This window comes from Denticeps clupeoides, chromosome 20 (genome assembly GCF_900700375.1).
Source record: "Denticeps clupeoides chromosome 20, fDenClu1.1, whole genome shotgun sequence".
Lineage (NCBI taxonomy): Eukaryota > Metazoa > Chordata > Actinopteri > Clupeiformes > Denticipitidae > Denticeps > Denticeps clupeoides.
In genome coordinates this window covers 17,395,464-17,418,749 of record NC_041726.1, presented here as the reverse complement: position 1 = coordinate 17,418,749, position 23,286 = coordinate 17,395,464, and the positions used below count along the sequence as shown (strand labels likewise).

Sequence of the window (23,286 nt, the reverse complement as noted above, 5' to 3'; positions counted from 1 at the left end):
GATTGAAAAAAGGCCCATTATAGGTAAACTGGACGCATTGATTTGAGAAAAAAATGGAGTGGACAAAGGGGTTAAAAATAAAACATTTCTCATTTCAGGCCCAGAAAACATTACAGTTGAAATATTCTTGTCACAAACCCATACACAAACAAATACTGTTAAAAATGTATTCTGGTAACACAACTTGAAATATGTCTCCTTAATTAAAAACACAGCCCAAATAACAGCTGTATAGACGTGTTTTATTGGGTTAAATGTTATGTTACACGCATTATTTCTAGAAGTAAATTGTTTCAAGGCAGTCTGGTGAATGATCAGGTCAAAAGTACCAGTTTCCACAGCAACATTCTCAAGCATCCCTGTATATTTTGTATGAGGATGTGGAAGAGGCAGATAAAGTGTCTATGCTCCTTATAGTCCAGCTGTGAATTGTTGCTGCATGTGTTGTTCAGGATTGTATGGGTTAATGCTGGTGACAGCCCCTTAGCAAGTTCTCCAGCTCGGTCTTGTTGATGGTGCCATAGGCCTGGGAGTAACTGCCCAGTTTGGCCCGGGCATCTCCAGCGGTCCCCACATTGCAGTTGCTCTGGAATACTTTCTTACTGAAGCGCAGTTGCTGTCGAGGTAGCAAGCGTTGGTTCTGAAAGACAAGCAATAAGTGAATCAGCACTTCAGAAATTCATTGCATTAGAAACTTCACTCTGAGCAGCTGGGATATTTAATTTTATTTATTTGGACAGATATGGACAGTTTCTGCTAGAGTATAAGGAAACAGTAGCAATATGTGACTGACAGATAAGATTATATGACCAGAACTTTGTTTTAATCTGTTTTTGGACCACTATTTAGAGGATATGTCTTCACACAATATATATTAACCCATCAATTTGGAAATCAAATCAATTAAACACTTAAATGTATAATGGATAATGCAATAATTATTATTATCAAATTCAAATTACTGATTTTCAAATAAGAGGTGAATGTCTAGATTACTAGATGTTCACTAAATAAAAATATGTTGTAGGATGTGGATAAAAGAGTACAAGCATATTTGAGCAGAATGAAATAGAATCCATGTAGAATATTTGCTCTACTTTTTTCAGCCATGGGATGCCTTTTGGAAAGATCTGCAGCCCACAGGGATTCACAATTTGACAACAACAAAAAAAAACACAGAAAATGTGTGAGGGTTTCAGCACTCAAGTTTCATGCCCAAGACCGGCCCACTTTAGATCATTACCTATTTTTATTAAAATCATGTAGATTTAACCTTACATGTTAAGTCTACAATGGTGCAGTGTTCTATAAAGCCTTGCAATTCAGTGTCAACATGAGGCACATTATTATTCTACTTTTGGACTAAATGTCTTTACAACACATCCTTTTCAACCATATAAGAATCTATGAATCTAATTAATTGACTTGATAATTACTTAACTTGGGTGTCAAATAATTTATTTACATTTTTCATTCATTTACATCTAAAAACCCAAGTTACACACCCCATGATGGAGAGGACTCATTTTGGGATTTCATACAATGAAATAGTTGCTGCTCCTGCACATGATACGAGATTGTAATCAGATGACTAATTTTCTGTGCATAGTGAAAGATTATAGGCTTACCCGACGGAAGGACTACACAAACTTAGGTCAGACTTGTGCTACTGACTTAATCCAGGAACAATAACAAGGTCTGGGAAAAATGCATGTTATAGATGGATGTTCACAAAGTGCAGAGAAAATGGCCTTAAAAAGTAGAAGTTAGAATTGTATTAGCTGAGTTTCTGAGGGGTCAGCATACAGCCATAAAAAGAAACTTAACTTCTCAAGGTGACCTAATTATTATACAATGATTCATATGACAAGCGTATTAATAAATGTATGGCTTCTCATGAAAAATAATTTGAATTATTACAAAATAAGCATTGACTGGAGATTTATTAGAGGCAAATTTTGCTAAGCTTCAGAAATATTAAATAACTGTCCTAAACTTGTGCCCAAAGACTGTGGCACAAGATAATAACAAGATAAACACAGTAGGGGAGTGTATTGAAAAGGATCTCACAATACGATACATATCATTAAATCATGATTGCAATATTGTACATATTCTACTGTTTACTGAAAATGTAAAAACAAAGCTGATATACCTGATACTGTGTATGATTTGTGTGTGGATAACATTAAATTAATAATTCAGCCAAAACAACATAACTCAGAACTGAATTTTGGACTAAATTTGTATACAAAAATATTGATATTTGATGTCCCTATATCGATACAATATAACCACACAAAAAATCACAATACACTGCTGTATCAATATTTTCTAACACCCCTAGTGCACAGGATAATTTTTCATGCCACTTAAGGGGATCTGTAGTAGTATCTAGCAGCTTGCAAAGAAACAAAATATCTCCCCCTGAACAATCGACTGTAATATGTGTGTATACACGATATTCTTTGTCATATTTAATATTTTTTCCTCATGGTTTGACGACAAGAAATGCAGAGTCAATGGTCTTGTAGTTAGTTATATTACTTTTCATGGTGCATTCTCTCCAGATGGTGAATGTAGACATTGTCCCAGCTGTCTCCGTCAAAGTGATTCCACTAAATCAGTAAACAGCCAGGCACATTTCTAGCACTCCCTCTCCTCGCAAATGGCCAATTAAAAAAAATGTCAGTGAAAAAAAAAAAACAGGAAAATAATAAATAATAATTAATTTTTTTTGTCTTTTGTCCTATCCCATCGAGACCGCTATCAAGACCGGCCTGGAGAACTCTGCCACTCTTCCTCTTTCTACTTTCCATCTTTCAAACACCACTGACCAAGTGCATTGACATGTTAGTGCAGGCTGCTTATGCAGGAAAGAAAAACAGAGTTGAGGCAGAGGCAGCCCATGGACAACGGAAGCATTGTACATGACTAAATACCCCCAATCATATCAGGGCCTGTGAGTGAGGCCCTTTTAGAGTTTGCAGTAATATGTGGCAAAGCAGTAACTACTTATTGTAAGTCGTGGCATATTGTAAGATGGTGACATTCTTACTAGGTGTGCAGAAGTGACACTGATTCCAGAAGGCACTGCAGGCTCATCCTTGCGGATTAGGAGATTGTTGAGGGGCTGGGAGAGGGTAAAAGAGAAGGAGCGTGTGTGTCCCATTGGGGCTGAGCAGCCACGTGCCGGAAACTGATTTCCTCTCTGAGAGAAACAGACAGATTGTTTAAATCAGTGAATACATGCCTCCACATTTCAGTCCAAAAATTACTAAAATAATCAATGTAGGACACAACATGGATGGTTATGAAGATCAGTTCAGACATTAATGCATTCTTCTGGTAAAATTGTCATGTTTTCAGAGCTGCTGGGCTTCTTGCTGGCTGGTCCCATGTTCTGAGGTTGAGAGGGCACTGTGGAAAAAGGAGGGGTGAAAAAAGGCAGGTGATGAATGGCGTATAATGTAGTGAATGGGCATAATTCTGTCTGCATTTGTATGTGACCTTTTAATTGGTGTGTTCATGTCTGTCTATGTTTAGTATGACTCATCTGTCAGTCTGTCTGCTTTTGTTTGGGTGTTGACCCATTCCATATTCTGTTTATTTACTCACTGGGAGTGTGGGTGATGGGATTGTAAATGGTTTTCCCTCCACTGGGGCTCATAAGGACATTTCGATCCTGGGATAGCATGTGTGTGTGTGCTGGACCCTTCATCTCAGTAGCAGGCTGTGTTCCAGCAGGTTTTGATGCTTTTTTATCCAGTGGTGAACAAAATCCTTCGTTCCTCGTCCTGTCCTCTTTGGCTGAGTTCAGGGTTTCCGAGTTTGCATTGCTCTGGATCTCCTGCCTATGGTTGGCATGTTCTGCTTCTGGTGCAGCCAGGACCCCAATCTCTGTCTTCTGTCGGGGGTGACCGCACCTCTGTACAGGCATCGTACTGCAACCCATCTCAGTAATCATCTGCACCAGGACAGTATAGAGTGGAAGAGAATAATCTATTTTAGACTCATTTTAGGAGTAATGTTCTCTACCGCAGATTTTTTAATTTAATTACTGCTGCAGAATATTATTCTACATGGATGATTATATATGTATGTATGTAGAAGAATTTGCAGGTTTTAAGAGTATGCTGTGTGAGCCAGATGTACCTGGTAGAGTTTGTTGCGGTACTGTGTGACTGAGAGCTGCACATCATCGTCCACTGGCAGGATGACATCAAAATCCAAACTGGGTTCACTGGCCAGGTTATAAAATCTATACAAGGAACCAAGCAAAGTGATTGTCATTGTAAAACTGTGATAATTAAATGTACTCTGCTTCTAACCCATCACCCTTGTTGAGCAGTGGGCAGCCATGAAAGGTGCCTGATGAGCAGTGTGTGGGGACGGTGCTTTGCTCAGTGGCACCTCAGTGGTACCTTGGCAGTTCAGGATTTGAACCTGCCACCTTCTGATATTACGGATCAGTTTCCTTACCCAGTAGGCCACCACTACCCCATTTAGCCCAAAGCCTCGATGCTCAATGAACTTTATTGATTCTGGCCAGTCCACAACCACACCTCAGCCTCAAAAGCATTCCAACATTTCCTGCAGGAAGTGAAAACTGAGATCATGGAAAACCACAAGATATGTAATGGTGGCAAAAAAAAAGTAAATAAATATTCTGATATTCTCAAAAATATGAGAGAAAATGTGTTAAGGTCTGATGAGATCAAGGTTTATTTCAATTCCAAAATTCTAAAAAGTATGTTTTCCACAAAAACAACACTTTACATCACCAAAAGAACACCAGACCCATGATGAAGCATGGTGGTCGTGGTATCTTGCCATGGGGTTGCTGTCCATCCTGGACAAAAAGATGAAGTGATTGAGAGTGCCCTGAGGTTGATATTGTTTGAGAGTGCCCAAGGTTATTACGTTTTCTACATTTAATTAAATTATATGGCCAAATATAGTGCCGGTTTGAAATAGTGGTTTGGCAAGTTTCAGCCAATGTAGAGGAGTTTGCACATGACTTCTCATCCAGTCCATGTTTCCTTTCTTCCCCTGTGGTACCCTAGGTGGCACCAATGTACTTAAGACCAGTTTGGGTTGATTAGGACCACAACTCACCAGTTGTGTTTTGCCTCACTCCCCTATCCTGTATTGATGTTGAGTGATTCAGTTTTTCTTGTTTACATTTCAGCCATTGTGCCAGGGTTCATAATTTTGTGCTCCTGTGCCTTGTGTTTCACCCCTCCCAGCACCTATTTTATTACATAAAAGGATGTTAGCTTCCGCTTTTAGTTGTTGTTGGTTCAATTCGTACCATTTCATAATTTTGATTATTGTTAAATGAAATATTTTTAAAAGCCAGCTGCTCTGGGGGGCAGGGACACTGTTTATAATGGAACACTTTATTGATTCACACTGAAGATGATTAGACGATTGATTGTCTGCTGTGTCCAGGAGATTTGAACCCAAACTCTTCCACAAACACCTACTCTATTGCATCTTCCATAATTATTCTTTTTAACTTTTTTAAACGGTGGATCAATTTATGAACAGTTCCAATTACCAGTCACTTTTGGTGCACAACCTCCAGGTGTCTGCAACAAAGCTGAAGATGAAGAATAATACATGACAATGACCCCAGATCAATGACAAAGTATTGGAACAGCCTTGCCCAGGCCTAAATCCAATAGAAAATCTTTGTGTGACCTGGCCACTCCAACTTTTTCTACTGAATTATATTTTACAATGCATTGCTATAATGTGTAATAGTAGAAAGACTTGGTTGTACTTGGAGACATATGGGTGCTTCAGAGCCTGATCTGCTGTCAGACGTTTCTCTGGGTTAAACACCAGCAGCTTCTTCAGCAGGTCCAGCCCATCTGCTGAAGCAGAACTCGGCAGCAACTTGTCCAGAGTAACCTGAGGCCTTATGACACAGACAGACACACACACACACACACACACACACACACACACACACACACACACACACACACACACATATATACATATATATATATATATATATATATATATATATATATATATATATATATATATGGATTATTATATATCATCCACTGTTCACTACAAAATAGTAAAAATTATCTACAGCTCCACCCACACCTGAGCATCATCCTCTGTATGACGGAAGCTCCATACTCTGACTCAATTGAGAGCACATCTGAAAATCACAGATATCAGATGATCAAAGGTCAGTGGTTTAGATTTATGGAATGATCTTTCAAGGCATGAATCTTCCCACATACGTACAAATCACTATTCTGTTCAGAGGACAGCTTAGCAGTTTACAGACTCTTAACTGCACCTAATTGTTATGAGGAGTATGATAAAACTGGAATTGATATGGAAATAGATCATGCACATAATATTGTGCATAAAACTTTTTTGTGCAAAGTCAAATGACCTGGAGAGGCACACCCATATTGGGATGGTCTTTTATCTTTATGAAGGTTTGACAGTTGTGCTCTTGCCAAAACAATTAATGAAAGTAAATGTTGGAAACAGTGCTCCTCATTTGAACTCTTGACATGTGCATTTGATACCTGTATAAGCTGGTCTTTAACACTGTATGGTGTCAATTTCACATATATTAACTCTGTTAGAATGCACATTTTCAGAGTACTTGTTCAACAATGTTCATGTTCATGTATGTGGTTCATGTCAAAGCAACATCAAAATGAATGCAAGGCCCAAGGTTTCCCAGCAGAACATTGTCTAAAGAATCAGCAGGCCACATTGTTCAAGAGATCAGCCAAAAGGGTCTCAACAGCAACAAAACAGCAAAAAACACTAACAATATCCAGGAAATCTGTACTTCCAAAATGCAAAAAGCATTCATCAGATATTAACACCCAAACTCACCCTCTGGAGTTGGGTGGGGGATGGCTCTCAGGATCTGCTCAATCTGGTTGATGGTGGAAGTTCCTGGGAACAGAGGCTTTCCAAGCAGCATTTCTCCCAATATGCAACCAATGCTCCACATGTCCACTCCCTTAGTATACCTTCACCACCCAGAGAGGAACACTCATCCTCAACATCATGTCACAGATAGCACCTTGTGTATTATAGAAACAGAACAATACAGGCCAATATAGGTTTCCCTACACAGCTTCTAACCTGCCATTCTCACTGTAGGGTCAGATAAACATGAGCTTCATTGAGGTAGGTTTTGGAATGAAAAGCTACTGTTAATTTGTAATCGTGTACATTCTGATACAATTCAGAGTAATGGCCTGGCTCAGGTAATTCACAGTACCTGTTAGATCCCAGTAGGATCTCGGGAGCACGGTACCACCGTGTCGCCACATACTCAGTCAGGGCAGGATTTCCAGCATCCTCGTACATCTGGAACAGGGAGCGTGCCAGGCCAAAGTCACACAGCTTCACGAAACAGTCTGTGTCCAGCAGGATATTGGAAGGCTAGGAAGAGAAGCAATGACCTTATTGAGCAACAGAAAAATGAAGAGTCATCATCAGAGTTTCTCAGGAGTCTAAAGCACCTTCTGGTCCCGGTGGATGACATTGCCGGAGTGGAGGTACCTGGTGGCTTTCAGCAGCTGGTATAGGATGTAGCGCTTGTGGACATCCTTGAGAATATTGGCCTTTTTAATCACGGCATGAAGGTCTGTGTCTGATAGGACAATTAAAAACCATGTTTACATGTATAATCTAGTTAGGTAAAAATGTGTAAATTAAATTTCATTTACATTCAAATGAAACAGAGCTATACGTGTGCCTCACTAGATACTGAGATGTTTGTGTGTATTTATGACTAAAGCTGGATATATGTGAATTCTGGTTTTAGAGAGTAAAAGGGAAGAAAATCTACAGTGCCACACAACATGTTAATCCAAACAAAATAACTGACATATAAAGCCTGAGTAGTAATCTTTAGTGGTGCTGCACAATTTAATACAGATGCCAAAGTATCAATGGTGCAACCCTGTAGTGGAAACCTCACCCATGTATTCAAAGACCAAGTAAATGTCTTTGTCATTCTGCGCTTTGATGACATTGAGCAGTTTGATAATGTTGGGATGAGCTCCAAACTCCTGCAGGTAGACAATTTAATACATTTTAAAATACAGAGTGACCTTCACCCACTGTCTGAGTATAAATGTGAAATGATGTTGGGAAGCAGAGTTTTATGCGGTGAGATGATATCAGGGAGAGTTGCAGTTTTGACCTTAAGGTGTTGTTGGGTGACGGGAACGGTTGCTTTATGGTAGAGATTATGTGCTATTATGTGAAGTAATATTTTGAGGCAGCGAGGGACAGGTTGTGTTTCAGACATTTTAGATCAAACATTAAAACATTTAAGTACTTTACACAAGAGATAGTAACATAAAATCAATTTACAATAATATATGATCGTGCTAGTCCATTTAGTGTTCTGTTCTAAAAGGTTCAGGAATCCAATTAGATGCACATGACATTGGAGTAACATGGTCAGTGTTTTGAATAATCTATAATTTGTTAATCATGCTTTAAGGCTTTCAGCATCTGATGAGGCTTTTAGCAACAGTATCTAGTACAGAAAAAAACACCTTGTTTTAGAGGGATTTCTGATAAATAGAGGCTGTGCATTACAATGCCATAAAATAAATATTTATTTCCCTTTGTAAACATTAATTGGAATTCCTCTGAAAATACTTAGAATGTCCTCTGCATTTAACCCATCACCCTGAGTGAGCAGTGGGCAGCCATGAGCAGTGAGTGAGCAGTGGGCAGCCCCACACACTACTCCCGTGGAGCAGTGTGTGGGGATGGTGCTTTGCTCAGTGGCACCTCAGTCGCACCTGGGCGGATCGGGATTTCAACTGGCAACCGTCTGATTACAGGGCCGCTTCCTTAACTGCTGCTTGAGTACAGGGTTCCATTTTAGGGCTTTTAATGTTGTCATCATATATGTTAGCACTTGCCATAATAAGTGACAAGCACAATCTCTGGCAAAGGTGGAGAAAAAAAACAGTCTCAAATAGAGAAGTGTTCTACACCAATCTATTATTTTGACAATGAGTGATATAGGGCATATTTGAAACAATATCAAGTTTGTACATTGTGTCATCTTGAGTAAAAAGTTGGTAATTTGGTGTTGGTTGAGGAATCTCACTCATTTGAGGCATTAAAGCGGTGGTTGTGTGTTAGAAAGTGAGGTTGGGTTTTGGTCAGAGGACACTTATTTTAGACCTGAAAGAGTTTTTCATCTGGAGAACAAAACAGTAAACATGAGACTGCTTACCTGAAGAAACATGATTTCTCTGAACGTTCTCTGTGGGAGAATAAAACACGGCTTAATAGAAGTAATTGACAATGTATTAGTAACACCTTTAATTCTTACACAATTCATACACAGACATACACACACACCTGAGCATCAGTCTTGTTTCTGAAGGCATCAAATATCTTTTTCACTGCGACAGTCTCTCCTGTTGTCCGGTCAACAGCCTTCCACACAATCCCATAGGCCTGGACAGAGAAGCAGACACAGGTCATCCACCGGGGACAATTGGTACCAAACCATGCCTGTTTAGCAGCGTTCATGAGGAGGAAGGAGATGCTAACACCTCCCATTCACAGTGAGGACTAATTAATCTCTGACCCTTTGATGATAGCAATGGTTCTGACTGAAGAATGTTAAAATAATGTGTAATATTGGTTAACCAGATGAACAAAGTTGCCATGTTATCCCACAGTGAAACCAAAATAAATGTGTGGCCACTGATACCAGAGGTCATTTCACAGGCCTAGCACTCTGCTCTGTGCCCAGCATCCCAGGACCCTGAGTAACAGGACTAATCAATTATGGAAAAGGATTGAGCACTCTAAAATATGTTTTATAAAATTATTATTGCTGGCATAATAATAATAAAACTACAACCAATTGGATGAATATGTCTAAGTCAGTGTTCTGACAGACAGATGCTGGTGTTTTAAGACTAATATCTTTCTGGTTTATGTTGGTCTGTTTTTTGTGTATTTCTTGATGGATAGAGAAAATAAATATCGAAACGCTAGTAGAGGAACTACTCACCCCTTTTCCAAGCCTCCTCTTTATTTCATACCGGAGTGAAATGTGGTCTTCAACCTCCATGACGCTCCAGCACGGCCCGAGGCGGAAGTGAAATTAAGTGAAGGCTTCTTCAGTAACTCCGTACCGTACTCGGAAGTGACAAGAGCGACACTATAGTCCGGTCAGCCGGCCTCCCTGCTCCATTAATTGATGATTCTCATCAAGAAGCGTAGAGAAACTCAGACCAGCCTGTGCGCGCGCTGCGATCTTTCGTCGCTGTGGAAACGCGACTGCGCGTTCACGCCCAGGCTCCTAGGCGCGCTCCCTGCCAACGCTTCCATTGGGGAACCCTTCATTTTTATTACCTCGTTATTCATGCTCATCAAAGCTTCTTGTTGCACATAAAAGTGAAATAATAGACAATAATTTTAAAATTATACATAAGCTGATGCAATAATAGCAGCAGGGTCACGTTTTCCAGTTCAATTGTTCTTTATTGAACTGACAAAATGAAACAGTTACTTCAGCGAATATAAATAAGTTAAAATTCAACAGCTAATTAAATTAAAGTTATTGTATATTCTGGTTAGGACCTTTTAGTCCAGAGACTAAAGTTTAGAGTTTAGGGACAGAGACATCAATCAAAAGAAGCATAAAATGAGACAATTAGGGCACCTAATTAAGACATTTCAATGATGAATTTATTTTGTAAGTTTCAGGCTTTTTATTGCAAAGCTTTTAAAAACTTTTATGGCATACAACATATTCCTTAAAAAAAATACCAAATTTTATTTAGTTTTTAATTTATTTATTATATCTTTATACTGAATACTGAAAACATATTTTGAATAACAAATAATAAATTCTAGGAAATTAATCCAAACTAAATTCCATCCACCAACAGGCCTCAGTGATTTTTTTTTTCTCTGGATGCTTCTTTCACCGTGTTCAAAAAGTGACTGGTTAATTCCTCAGGGAAAGAAGCCAAGAAAACAAGTTCTAGCACAGTCTAGAGTACAGTTCTAGTCTTCAGAATAGTGAAGAATCAAATACAGGCAAATGCGGCTGGATAACTCTTGTACAAGCTGCTTGTTACTAGACATCATAATACCCTGGAATCAGATGTCACATGCTCGCTGGCTTAGTCTCCATTGCAGATAAAACAGAGTGACAAAGTTGTGGAACCATTCACATAACTGAAGAATGGACAGTAATGGTGAGGAAAGGAGAATTTATGGCAAGGAAGGGAAGTCTTTTAAGAGGAGTGTAAGAAACGGTTGAAGGAGTTGTAAGCTGATTCCAGGTCAAACAGCATCTGCCGAACCTGTGAATCATCCAGCTCATCAGCAGCAGACATACTGCTCAGGGTGGTTAGCCTTAGAGAAGAGAGGTGGGGAAAAAAAAGGAATAATGACATAGCATAGACCATCTGCTTATGTAACCTAATTTTGTCATCATCAGAAACAACTTTTCATGTGTGAAACATCTTTTTGAAAAGTCCATTTCAAATAGATTTTTCAAGCTTATTAAACTGCAGGCACCAATCAAGTAATTGCTTCAATATTTTCAGTACAAAGGCTGATTAGCACATAATTTTCCTTGTGTATACTGTGTCTGTTGTGTCATAACAGTTTCTGGTAGGAATCAGGCAGATGCTGAACTCCTTCCTTGTATGTGTATACCACACCATATTTATTTATTTATAAAGCACTTCAACATGACAAAGGAGCTGACCAAAGTGCTGTACAAGTGCGGATGACATATGTAGCCCAAGATTTATCCTGGTCAGCCAGGACACCCAAAGTTCAATTTGAATATATTCTTAAGGTCTGTGGTAATCATTGTGAATGAAACACAGATAATCTGTAACAATCTGGATGATTAATACAATTTCAATGCTTGCTGATAAGTAAAATCAATGAATGCAGTCTGTAACTTAAAACACAGTGAAGTGGAGGTTAAATCTAGTAATACGCTTAGACTAATCTCTATACAGCGATTTTAGAAATTAACGTCCTCTGAATACCATATGCATTTTGCTGTGCACACCTCTGCTAATCATCAACTATCATGCATATAACTAGCACAAATATAAAACACTACAAAACCACATAAACTTACATACATTACATTATACATGAAAGTATATGTAGACATGAGGACATAGATTAATTATGCATTTACACATTACTGGGGGGTGGTAAAAGACTAGTGGGTAACACACTAGCCTATGAGCCAGAAGAACCAGGTTCAAACCCCATTTACAACCATTGTGTCCCTGAGCAAGACACTTAACCAGGGGTTAAACCCTGGTACCTAGGTGTAAATCCACCAATATGGTTGCTACAGTAGATCACTGCTTCTTTGCTTACAGTATATATATATTTCTACAGTATATAATTGCCTTGCCATTCTGAGAGGTATAAAATGCTCCTTTGCATTACAACTTCTTGTCTTCATATTGGTCAAAGTGACTCAAACAAGCAACCACAGATACTTTGCATTTGTAATCCAAACAACCCAGAATATCTCACTGAATGTAGGGCAGTGCTAATAGATAACCATGAGTTGTTTCTAACCTCACAGAGCATAGGTCAACAGATTATTATGTCACAATCAAGAATTTCATACCACAGGTTCACTTTGTCCTTGGCTTCAAACTCCGGTGGCAGGTTGCTCATTCTGTTCATAGTCTCCATTAGCTCCCGCAGGTCTGGCTGGATCTAAAGCAGTCAATCAAGCATACAGCGTCATAGCATCAAGCTAGTAGTACATGTAGCTGTAATCTCAGATTCTCACACACACACACACACACACACACACACACACACACACACACACACACACACGTTTAGAGAGTACCTCATCCATGGCCCTGATTTCCAAGCGAAGTTTGTCCATCACTGTTATAAAGAGCTGAAAAAGCAAAGTGAGACACCAGAGTCAAAGTTTTCATGTGTCATTATTCCAATCCCCTTCATTCCCTGCATCATCCTCATCAAAGGATGAATCGATCTTTCTAATGGAACTGCTGGAATAGAAAACTGCTGATTGCCGCATGGGCCCCATGATGAACAAATAACTATTTCTTATGATCAAAAGATGACAAAGAAAATAAGTCCTTACAGAAACAATATCTGCAATGCAACGATTCAGGTTGCCCTTGTCATCCTTGATGGTGATTGGTCGGTCCTCTTTGATTCGCTCCATAGCCAATGGACAGTCAAGCTATTAAGAAAAACATGTTTTTACATACATTTCATTTTCCCAAGCACACATCCAAATTATGCTATTGACTCACTCTGTACTTCCGACAGAACTCATCAATGGAGCCCACATCTGAGCCCTGAACCTGTTTGAAAGCAGCTTTGTACTGCACAAGCAGTCTGGAACATGCCGCAGTGTACCTATAGCACAGAGGGTGGTACACGTTACACACTGCCTTGTCAGAACTGTCAGTCAAACTGGAGTCAGCTGTTACAAAAAAAAAAAAAAAAGTATACTGATTTATAAAGTGACTGTTTTTGTCATTGTCAATACACAGCAGCACAGCACATATCTTACACAACGAAATGTGTCCACTGCATTTAACCCATCACCCTTAGTGAGCAGTGGGCAACTATGAAAGGTGCCCTGGGAAAAGGGTGTGGGGACAGTACCTTGATCAAGGAGACCTAACTGGCAACTTGTAGGGTCGGGAATTGCACCCGCAAGCCTTTGGTTATCAGTCTGCTTCCTTACTCGCTAGGCCACAACTGCTTAATTATGAGTAATTTAGCACTCACTCATTGGGAGTTACGCAGTCTTTAATATAAGCTTTCTCCAGAGCCTGGAGGGTCTTCACCACAGCGAATAACTCAGCCATGTTGTCATACCTTTTAGACAAACCATAAAGATACCTCAGATTATGTAGAGAGATCAGACACATGCATGCTTATTGGTTTTGTATTTCAGAAGTAACAAAAAGTTGCAATAAATACTATTTTAATTATTTAGTACACCAAAAAAATTGAGAAACTTTTTAAAACAAAATCTATACATTTATCTGAACAGTATTACATCTAGCAAATAACACAAGACTATGTCTTCTTTCATTAAGTACATTGTTGAAACGACGTACTTCAACAAGAACAGGTTAGTCAAGTCAACTTAACATCTGTTATATGAAAGTGAAGTTGTTGTCATTATGATACACAGCAAGCACAGCACACGGTGCACACAACAAAATGTGTGCTCTACTTTTAATCATCACCTTAGAGAGCAGTGGGCACCCATGACAGGTGTCCGGGGAGCAGTGTATGGGAATGGTACTTTGCTCAGTGTGGCATCTCAGTGGCATCTTGACAGTTTAAGATTTGAACCAGCAATCTTCCAATTACAGGTCCTGTTTCCTTACACTCTAGGCCACCACTACCCCAATATGGTGAAATATATTTTTTACTACTCACTTTTCTCGTTCTCTTGCATTTTTGTACAATTTCACTTCCTGTAAATTGGAATAATAAAAGCAAAAAAACATGTAGTAATAATAACTCTTAATAAATTTCTCTTTACCTTCTTATGCAATCATGTTTAAAACTAGACACCTACCTCATATAGTTCTGGTTTATTTGCAGGGGCTAAAAAAAAAACATTAAAAATCAGAAATGTTCCAGGCACCCTCAGTTTTTTTTTGTGTCTTTATGTATAAACACTCACCACCTCCCAATCCGCCTGTGGCTGGAATTCCATGAAACATTTTGACAGTACAATCTATCAAATATAATTTAATAAAAAAGATTACAACTCACATAATTACTACTTAATCATATTTAGTCTACGCATACAGATACCATTCGAGACAAGTGAGTAAATGAAAACAATGTGAAAACAATGGATGGCAGTCTAAAACACTTCCGGGAGAGAAATAACACAAATAATACAGGCCTCGATTATAAAGAAACTCAATCATTAGGAATATCAATTAACGCCAACACTTTATCTGGTGGGTATGATCAAATATTTACAGTCTAAATGGAACAATTGCCTAAAGAAAAAGCAAGATGTAGTATCAAGAAAATAACAGAAATGCTAATGTGCCCAACCAGCAACACAGTGACGAACGTAACCTAAAACAAAAAATGTTACCGAAAAACGCGATGTTCGTCGAAGAAATCGATTTATAAACTTACATAGGCGATCAGAAAAAATTACAAAACACCACCGATGTCTGTACAGTCTCTGCCTGCGTAACGCTAATGCGCCCGTCGCGATTTGCTGACGTCATATTTTAGGCAGGTCACTTAAACACGCCAGATGAACAAAAAACTCTGGGTTGCCATGTCTTGTAATTATTAGCCAGCCTTCCGTGGCCATGTATGTCTCTGCTATAGCCAACGCCACATCTATGGGTGAACATCATACAAATATTATTTTAATAATATTTTTGTTTTCAAATTTAGAAAACTTTTCCATCATATTTGTATAGTATTTCACGACGTAGTGCAGTATTTTAAACGTAGATGAACCATAGATCTGGCAACATTATGTTCAAATTCGTGGCGCGTAAACAGAGCTTCACCTCTCCAACACGGCGTGGGTGATTTTCATCTTGACGAAAGAAAAGTTTATTACCGTCAGCAGTGTATTGTGGGCAACTTTAATCTTATTTTATTTAAGGCGCATGTGAGCAGGAGTGAAGTGAGAGAGGATGAAGAAAAGCGCGAAGTTGTCTGCAGTCCAGCGCGACAGCGAGGACTGGCTCGACACTTCCGAACTTCAGGCTAAAAAACAGGTACCATGTGAGCGGCCGCGTTCATATAATAATATCACTAACATATCAAATTACTAACTGACAGTGATTTTATGTCTTAGTTGAGCATAAGTGTTGATTGTTTGATGCTCGGAGCGTTCAGCCGCTTCATCGCCTACTTTCTCATCCCTCCGTCAGCAGAGGCGCCGTCTGCTGAGCCACGCACAGGCCAAATTCCGCACGGCGCCGCCGGCCCGACAGATGTCCATCTTGTCGGCGTTCTTCAGGCGACGGCGTGACGAGGAACATTCAAAAATACGAGGTGCATATAAAAATGGGAGGCTTGCTGTAGAGGATCATTGTAGAATGTTAAGATCTCAACACAGGGTTAGGAATTCCCTTCCATTTTAAAATAGTTTTAAAGATTCGAAGACATTACATGTCAAATTTTTAGAGAACACGGTTAAAATAAAACTTTTGGCTTCATTAACGTTTTTTTTTTTGTTGTTGTCCAGAATAAGATAAACTCTTGTCAAATAAAAACATAACACCCCTTAGATTAGGGTAACACTTTCTCTTTGACAATCCCATCATTCTAAGAATGTGTTTACTTTCACTAGAATTTATGTGGTGTGTCTCCATTTTTTTGAACAACAAAACAATTGGAATAATTGGTGATTATGGACATAAAAGGTTTAAATAGAATTTTTTTTTTTATGCTCCTCCAGAATCCTTTGTGCAGACTGATGTCCTGCCAAAAGGGCTTCTGGCATCACCTGAAGAGAGGCACACGGCAACAAAACACAGATGTCATCCATTAGAGGAGTGGTCCTTGTCCCAAGTTGAACCTTGCACCAGGTCACCAGTGATGCACACAGAGATGGTGGAAAGGACTGCTGGGCGTAGCTGTGGCTCACCAGCATGCATCCAGACAAAGCCTGAAACAACCCAAAATTTACCATGGCCACAGGCTGAAGTTTGGAACTTGTGTGCCAATCAGGAAATAGTCACCTCTGTATACAGGTCTTGTGCAAAGCACTCTGGGAAAGAAAACTGCCCGTTACCCACACCAGCAATAAAGTATGTGCAGCGGGGCAGGTCTCCTTCCCGTAGCCCTGCCCACAAGGCTGCACCCTGTGTGCTGAGAGCTCATTCACCAAGGATGCCAATATGTGACCCTTCAAATGAGGCTAAAGCCCCGGATGCGCTATTTACTCAGGACTCGGAGGGCTTCAGAGTAATCACACACCGGGGTGACCTGTCACAAAGCCCGCTGAGGGACCTGGCCATCCACATCAGCATGGGCGCAGCACCTGATCTCCTGCTGGCAAACTCACAGTTGGAGGAGACAGAATCAGAGCCTGAGGCTGCAGCATTGTTTACTCAGGACTCCCAGGGCAATCGAGTGATTAAGCACTGAGCAGCTCACCCCTCCAGTTTCATATAATAATATCACTAACTAACATATCAAATTACTAACTGGCAGTGATTTTGTGTCTTAGTTGAGCAGAAGTGTTGACTGTTTGATTAATATGTTTATTTTGTGTTTTGATGCATTCTCAATATAACAGAGAAGACACTATGAACACGTAATATTTGGTACAGGAACAATTACAGTTTCCTGTAGATCTTGACCAGGTTTGCACACACTGCAGCAGGGATTTTGGCCCATTCCTCCATACAGACCTTCAGATCATTCAGGTTTTGGGACTGTTTGATTTAGGTCATTGTCCAGAACACCTAGATTTGTCAAAAATTGGTTTTATCTTCTGGTTTCTTCTGAGGATAGAACCCCCTCTGTTCTGGCCACAGGCGTTTATCTGATTTTAGCAAATCTTAACTGTTACTGGAGTGAGATGAGTCTCTGATGATCCTGATTGTTCTGTGTTTATATGCTTTCTGCAGCACCACAGTAAAAAAATCGTTTGGATTGCGTGGTATAGACACTGTCTTGCTTTTTTGCCATGCTTAGTCCAGGTCAGGTCCTCTGAGATGTGAACAACCAGGTACTTGAAACAAAATGGCTGATCCACATCTGCCAACTAGCTGTTCTAGTCTACAGTGGGTTGCAAAAGTATTCAGCCCCCTTGAACTTTTCCACATTTTGTCACATTGCAGCCACAAACATGAATCTATTTTATTTGAATTCCACATGAAAGAAGCATATAAACACAAAGTGGTGAACACTTGACAAGTGGAACAAAAATTATACATGATTCCAAACATTTCTTTTTACAAATAAATAATTGAAAAGTGGGTGTGTGCATAATTATTCAGTTCCCTGAGTCAATACTTTATAGAAACCACCTTTTGCTGCATTTACAGCTGCCAGTCTTTTAGGGTATGTCTCTACCAGCTTTGCACATCTAGAGACTGAAATTCTCGCCCATTCTTCTTTTCAAAACAGCTCCAGCTCAGTCAGTTTAGATGGACAGCGTTTGTGAACAGCAGTTTTCAGGTCCTGCCACAGATTCTAGATTGGATTTAGATCTGGACTTTAACTGGGCCATTTTAACAAATGGATATGTTTTGTTTTAAACCATTCCATTGTGTACCTGGCTTTATGTTTAGGGTCATTGTCTTTATGGAAGGTGAACCCTCCACCCCAGTCTCAAGTCTTTTCTTCCAAGACTGCCCTGTATTCGACTCCATCCATCTTCCCATCAGCTCTGACCAACTTCCCTGTCCCTGCTGAAGAGAACCACCCCCAGAGCATGATGCTGCCACCACCATATTTGACAGTGGGGATTGTGTGTTCAGAGTGATGTGCAGTGTTAGTTTTCCACCACACTTAGCGTTTTGCATTTTGGCCAAAAAGTTCAATTTTGATCTCATCTGACCAGAGCACCTTCTTCCACACGCTTGTGGCAAATTGCAAACGGGACTTTCTTTTACCAATGGCTGTCTTCTTACCTCTCTTCCATAAAGGCTAACTTTGTGCAGTGCACGACTAATAGTTGGGCAGATTCCTCCACCTGAGCTCTAGATCTCTGCAGCTCGTCTAGAGTCACCATGGGCCTCTTGGCTGCATTTCTGATCAGCGCTGTCCTTGTTCAGCCTGTGAGTTTAGGTGGACGGCCTTCTCTTGGTAGGTTTACAGTTGTGCCATAACTTTATCCCTGACTTGTCTGGTGTGTTCTTTGGACAACATGGTGTTGTTGCTCCCAATATTCTCTCAAACAACCTCTGAATCTGTCACAGAGCAGCTGTACTGACATTAGATTACACACACAGGTGCACTATTTAGTCATTAGCACTCATCAGGCAAATGTCTATGGACAACTGACTGCACTCAGACCAAAGGGGGCTGAATAACCCCATTTTCAGTTATATATTTGGAATTTTGTATGATTTTCGTTCCACTTCTTAAGTGTACACCACTTTGTATTGGTCTTTCACATGGAAATCCAATAAAATGGATTCATGTTTGTGGCTGTAATGTGACAAAATATGGAAAAGTTCAAGGGGGTGAATACTTTTGCAACCCACTGTATTTAAAAGAATGGTGCGGTGTTAAAAATATGGTGTCAAAAGCTGCACGGTCTAAAATAACTAGTATAGAAATTAATCATTGGTCAGATGATGGGAGGAGGCCATTTAATACTTTCAGTTAGACAGATTTTGGTTTTGTTTGTCATTTGGTCTAAAAAGCTGATTTTCCAAGGATTTTAGTGAACCCACATCCTCCAGAAGCACCCACCAAGAGCAAAAGAGTAGATCAGACGATTATTGTTACTAATTTGAATGTTTAATGTTTCCATAACAAAGTACACAATTTTGAACTAATTAATTGTGATTAATTCTTAAGAGTAAAACTTGTTAAAATGCTTAGTGGCAAAAAGCTTTAGAAGGGGAGAAACAGGGAGATAATCTAGTAATTTATGAGATGGAGCCACTAAGGGTTGAGTCTTGCACAGGGACATAATGATAGTAAATGGTGGTTGAACCTGTGATGTTATGGTTGTCTTGTTCATGGCAGAGTGTGTTACCTACAAGCCTACCAAACATACATCTTTTCAACATTCAACATTCTCCAGAAAATGTACTCTTTACCACCATCTTCAGTGTCATCTGTGGGTGAACATCAAAATAATAATAACAATACATTTGAGGGTACATTTATCTGTACTGTCTTCAAAAAGAAAAAAGCCCAAGTTCCAAAACTTTGTTAATTTATTTACAACACCATTTCTGTGCATATGGTTAATTTTGGATGGGTCATTGGTACATTTTACAGTGTTTGTAATCCCCAACCATTTCTGTTAAACTGTGACATCAAGAAGTAGAACACTGTATTTCATATTTACACTTTAAACAGATTCCAGTAGCAAACAAATACAACATTTCTCCTGATAAATGTCTATTGACACTGCATTAAATGCCAAAACCTGTGGCAGACATTCAGTCATAACTGTGTTCTGAAATGCACCATATTAATTAGATGTAAATCATTTTAATGGTATTTATTATTCAACCTACCAAACTTGCACCACCCATTATAAGCACTTAGATCAGGGAACTCAGTAAATTATGTAAAGGGGAAAAATGTATTCAGTCCTCACTGGGTTATAGCAGGGGCAACCTTCATTTAGCTCTCCTGTTTGATTAGAGCACTCATTTCTATGCTTAAATTAAATAGGTGCTATTAGACCTAACATAAAAAAAAAAAAAAAAAAAAAAACTCATCTAAAGACTCAGCACAAATAATGAAGAAAAAAAAAAAGAAACAAAATGCAGTTTCCTTTATTCCAAGAAAGCACTGCCTGCTGGTGACAGTATCTTATTCAGCCATGTGACTCAGAATCACTCAGACGTGCATGTCATCTCTGCAGTGTGGGTGGGAGATTATTGTGTTTGCAAAGTCATTTGAAATTATAAACATGCAGATTAAACATGGTTGTGTGAGCTCAAATTAGTACAGAAACACATAGATATGGACAAATATACCTTGTACTCTGTACACATATACACAGACACAACTCCCAGCCCTTTTCAGCCCAAAGCTTTCCCCTGTCAAGCCTGTGCATGTGGTACTGGTCTGACAGATCAGGGTTTGAGTTTGAGCCACGGGTGGAGGATGGTAAGGATTGAGAGAACAGAGGAGGCCAGACCACAAGCCCCCACCCAGCCATTGCCTGTTGGGTAGAGGCCCAGCCGGTCTAGTGGGATAAAAACGTCACAGAGATTCTTCAGCAGATCCAGCAGGAGGGGTGGGTTGTTCCTCAGGACAAACGCCAGCAAATGAAGCTGCTTGCGCACATGAACCGTTACCTGAGGCAAGGAGGTGGATGGAGAGGGGCACAAATCACCATTTTCAGGGCTCAGTGGGGACAGAGTGGTGGGGCTAGATGACAGAGAACCTTTGGATAAAGAAGCGCTGCGAGATTCCCTTTCCATCAGCATTCGTATCTCATATGCATCCCGGGCCAAGTTCAGGATCAGTGCAAACAAGTAGTACCTGCAGAGTGAGGATGGAGAGGAAAAAGTAAGTACTCTTTGCGTAACATGGCATCAGCTACTTCATGGCAATGAATAACAGGAGAAAGCAAGCAACAAAGAAGGGAGAAATGGGAAGAGAGACCCAGGGTACTAAATAAACATGTCCTTAATCTCTCCGCACACCTGAAAGACCTCAGACTCCATTTATTCTGGTCCAGTCTGGGCAGAAGGCCCATTTTGCCAGCCCAGAGCATGTTGTCACAGGCAAAATACATGGCTCTGTTGAGGTGAGCCACGGTTATGCAGAGGCGCAGCACGCTGTCTGACAGGTGAACCGCCCGCTTTGCCGCCTCCAGTGCCTCTGCAGAGTTCCCCAGGCGCAGCACTGAAAGAAGCCAGACACAAAAAAAAACTTCAAAACGTGTGACCCCAATAAAACAACCCACACCTGACTAACAGCTATGTGGGGGGAAAACAAACAAATAAAAAAAAAACACAGTACAGGAGTCATGAAACAATTGGGATCAGTCTTACATTTTCCTCCCACAATCATTTGTTAATGGCCTGGATTGGTCCAAGATATCAGTATTATTATCTTAGACATTGACTCACACTTCCTGGACAAGCTTAAGTGAGACTCCAGCTGTTTGACTGTGGTGAGGAGGTTAGATGCAGCGCCCCCCTTCTGGAGGGTGTAGCCTAGCAGCGTGCAGGTGTACTGGACTGCCCTGTCAGGAGGAAAATACAGAGCAGGAATAGGACCCACTTCACCACATGGCTGCTAAAATTCAGTTTATAATCTAGCAGGAATTGTAGAGAGACTACATGACTTAATTTCTTAATTTTCAGCAGAATCTGCAAGACACTGTTCACATGTTAGCGTGGTTTTATAAGCAGACAATCACTGGATACTATGTTTCATATAAACCAAAAACATGCGACAGAAACAGAGTGTGCAGTAAGAACATCACTGACAATCTGCAAGGGAAATTTCTACTAGGCTTTTATTTTGCTGGTTTTTATATGCATTTAGATATGGCTGAATTGCTGTAAATGTTTCCCCCTTTTTTTTTTTTTACATTTACAGCATTTATCAGACGCCCTTATCCAGAGCGACTTACAATCAGTATTACAGTTTCCCTGGAGCAATTTAGGGTTAAGTGTCTTGCTCAGGGACACAATGGTAGTAAGTGGGATTGAACCCGGGTCTTCTGGTTCATAGGCGAGTGTGTTACCCACTAGGCTACTACCACCCTTTTTAACATAAACCTAAGCATTGCTTCAAAATCTTCTTGTACAAATTAGGAAAAATAAGTGGAACCCATTACAGGCTCAACTGAATTTCAACTTAAAGTCAGTCATCACATAATTTTTATACTTAGACACAGGATCCTATATTAAGTTGCATAGAAAACAAGCTGAAAATATGACTGTTATAAACGCTTTGGTTTTCTTGCTTGTCCTTTTCACTAAAAGCACTTTACAAACGGTCCTTTGCGCTGCATAGAAAAATGATCATAATAATACATTTACAGCATTTATCAGACGCCCTTGTCCAGAGCGACTTACAAACAGTAGTTACAGGGACAGTCCCCCCCCTGGAGCAACTTAGGGTTAAGTGTCTTGCTCAGGGACACAATGGTTGTAAGTGGATTCGAACCCGGGTCTTCTGGTTCATAGTCGAGTGTGTTACCCACTAGGCTACTACTACCCACCCATAATAATCCTATTCAAAATAGGAAACTGCCAGAAGCTCATCATCCATTTGCAGACTATTCAGAAATGCGATGCAGACACGACCCAGAACGTGTAGTATCGCTCACCTGCAAAGCCGCTCTTTGGACTGGCTCTGCGCGTTGAACCGAACCCATGACTCCATGCTGTATTTCGGGCTGAGTTACTGAGCTCCTCCGCGGACCGAAGAGCCACGCTGCGATGGCCCTAAAGTGACACTGTACGCGCAGCAGCAACAGCAGGCCCGCAGGCTGAAAACCCAAGCAGAAACGCTCGCTCGGGGCGCTGCTGATGGGACGCTACGACAGATTTAGCAGTTAGCTGTGCTATCCTCCGGAAGTACCGC

The 23,286-nt window shown here is 40.1% G+C and overlaps 4 protein-coding genes across 4 annotated transcripts; 1 reads left to right on the top strand and 3 right to left on the bottom strand.

Moving 5' to 3' along the window:
- Positions 1-225: 225 nt before the first annotated feature.
- On the bottom strand, positions 226-10,321 carry mapk15 (mitogen-activated protein kinase 15). Its single transcript, XM_028963637.1, has 14 exons — positions 10,058-10,321; positions 9,394-9,492; positions 9,266-9,295; positions 7,985-8,075; positions 7,524-7,654; positions 7,280-7,443; positions 6,886-7,025; positions 6,127-6,184; positions 5,789-5,926; positions 4,156-4,261; positions 3,619-3,967; positions 3,332-3,420; positions 3,059-3,211; positions 226-640 (listed from the first exon to the last, which is right to left on the bottom strand). Exons 1-14 carry the CDS (start codon positions 10,115-10,117, stop codon positions 464-466), a joined length of 1,785 nt encoding a protein of 594 aa, XP_028819470.1. The 5' UTR covers positions 10,118-10,321; the 3' UTR covers positions 226-463.
- A 394-nt stretch (positions 10,322-10,715) lies between these two features.
- Positions 10,716-15,289, bottom strand: vps28 (VPS28 subunit of ESCRT-I). The gene is made up of 10 exons (XM_028964067.1): positions 15,208-15,289; positions 14,735-14,788; positions 14,627-14,655; positions 14,485-14,522; positions 13,822-13,911; positions 13,338-13,443; positions 13,163-13,264; positions 12,899-12,952; positions 12,668-12,759; positions 10,716-11,412 (listed from the first exon to the last, which is right to left on the bottom strand). The coding sequence occupies exons 2-10, from the start codon at positions 14,772-14,774 to the stop codon at positions 11,292-11,294; spliced, it is 672 nt and encodes a 223-aa protein (XP_028819900.1). The 5' UTR covers positions 14,775-14,788; positions 15,208-15,289; the 3' UTR covers positions 10,716-11,291.
- A 305-nt stretch (positions 15,290-15,594) lies between these two features.
- Positions 15,595-17,187, top strand: aunip (aurora kinase A and ninein interacting protein). The gene is made up of 3 exons (XM_028964694.1): positions 15,595-15,809; positions 15,966-16,089; positions 16,496-17,187. The coding sequence occupies exons 1-3, from the start codon at positions 15,726-15,728 to the stop codon at positions 17,185-17,187; spliced, it is 900 nt and encodes a 299-aa protein (XP_028820527.1). The 5' UTR covers positions 15,595-15,725.
- Positions 17,188-19,496: 2,309 nt separating this feature from the next.
- On the bottom strand, positions 19,497-23,286 carry pex11b (peroxisomal biogenesis factor 11 beta). Its single transcript, XM_028964130.1, has 4 exons — positions 23,030-23,286; positions 21,819-21,934; positions 21,390-21,591; positions 19,497-21,225 (listed from the first exon to the last, which is right to left on the bottom strand). The coding sequence occupies exons 1-4, from the start codon at positions 23,083-23,085 to the stop codon at positions 20,814-20,816; spliced, it is 786 nt and encodes a 261-aa protein (XP_028819963.1). The 5' UTR covers positions 23,086-23,286; the 3' UTR covers positions 19,497-20,813.

Bases quoted from the DNA above. Each gene is read 5' to 3' on its own strand.
- mapk15 (XM_028963637.1), bottom strand. From the start codon at position 10,117: ATGGAGGTTGAAGACCACATTTCACTCCGGTATGAAATAAAGAGGAGG. The intron at 9,296-9,393 runs GTGTGTGTGTAT...ATTCTCCCACAG, and splicing joins GAAACAAGACTGATGCTCAG to AGAACGTTCAGAGAAATCAT. The intron at 641-3,058 runs GTAAGAATGTCA...CTTGTCTTTCAG, and splicing joins GTGTCACTTCTGCACACCTA to AACCAACGCTTGCTACCTCG.
- vps28 (XM_028964067.1), bottom strand. From the start codon at position 14,774: ATGTTTCATGGAATTCCAGCCACAGGCGGATTGGGAGGTG. The intron at 13,444-13,821 runs GTGAGTGCTAAA...TCTGTGCTATAG, and splicing joins GACTGCGTAACTCCCAATGA to GTACACTGCGGCATGTTCCA. The intron at 12,760-12,898 runs GTACTCTCTAAA...TGACTGCTTTAG, and splicing joins AAATCAGGGCCATGGATGAG to ATCCAGCCAGACCTGCGGGA.
- aunip (XM_028964694.1), top strand. From the start codon at position 15,726: ATGAAGAAAAGCGCGAAGTTGTCTGCAGTCCAGCGCGACAGCGAGGAC. The intron at 15,810-15,965 runs GTACCATGTGAG...TCCCTCCGTCAG, and splicing joins AACTTCAGGCTAAAAAACAG to CAGAGGCGCCGTCTGCTGAG. The intron at 16,090-16,495 runs GTGCATATAAAA...ATGCTCCTCCAG, and splicing joins GGAACATTCAAAAATACGAG to AATCCTTTGTGCAGACTGAT.
- pex11b (XM_028964130.1), bottom strand. From the start codon at position 23,085: ATGGAGTCATGGGTTCGGTTCAACGCGCAGAGCCAGTCCAAAGAGCGG. The intron at 21,935-23,029 runs GTGAGCGATACT...TCCTCCTGACAG, and splicing joins TCCAAAGAGCGGCTTTGCAG to GGCAGTCCAGTACACCTGCA. The intron at 21,592-21,818 runs GTGAGTCAATGT...GGCTTCTTTCAG, and splicing joins CTTAAGCTTGTCCAGGAAGT to TGCTGCGCCTGGGGAACTCT.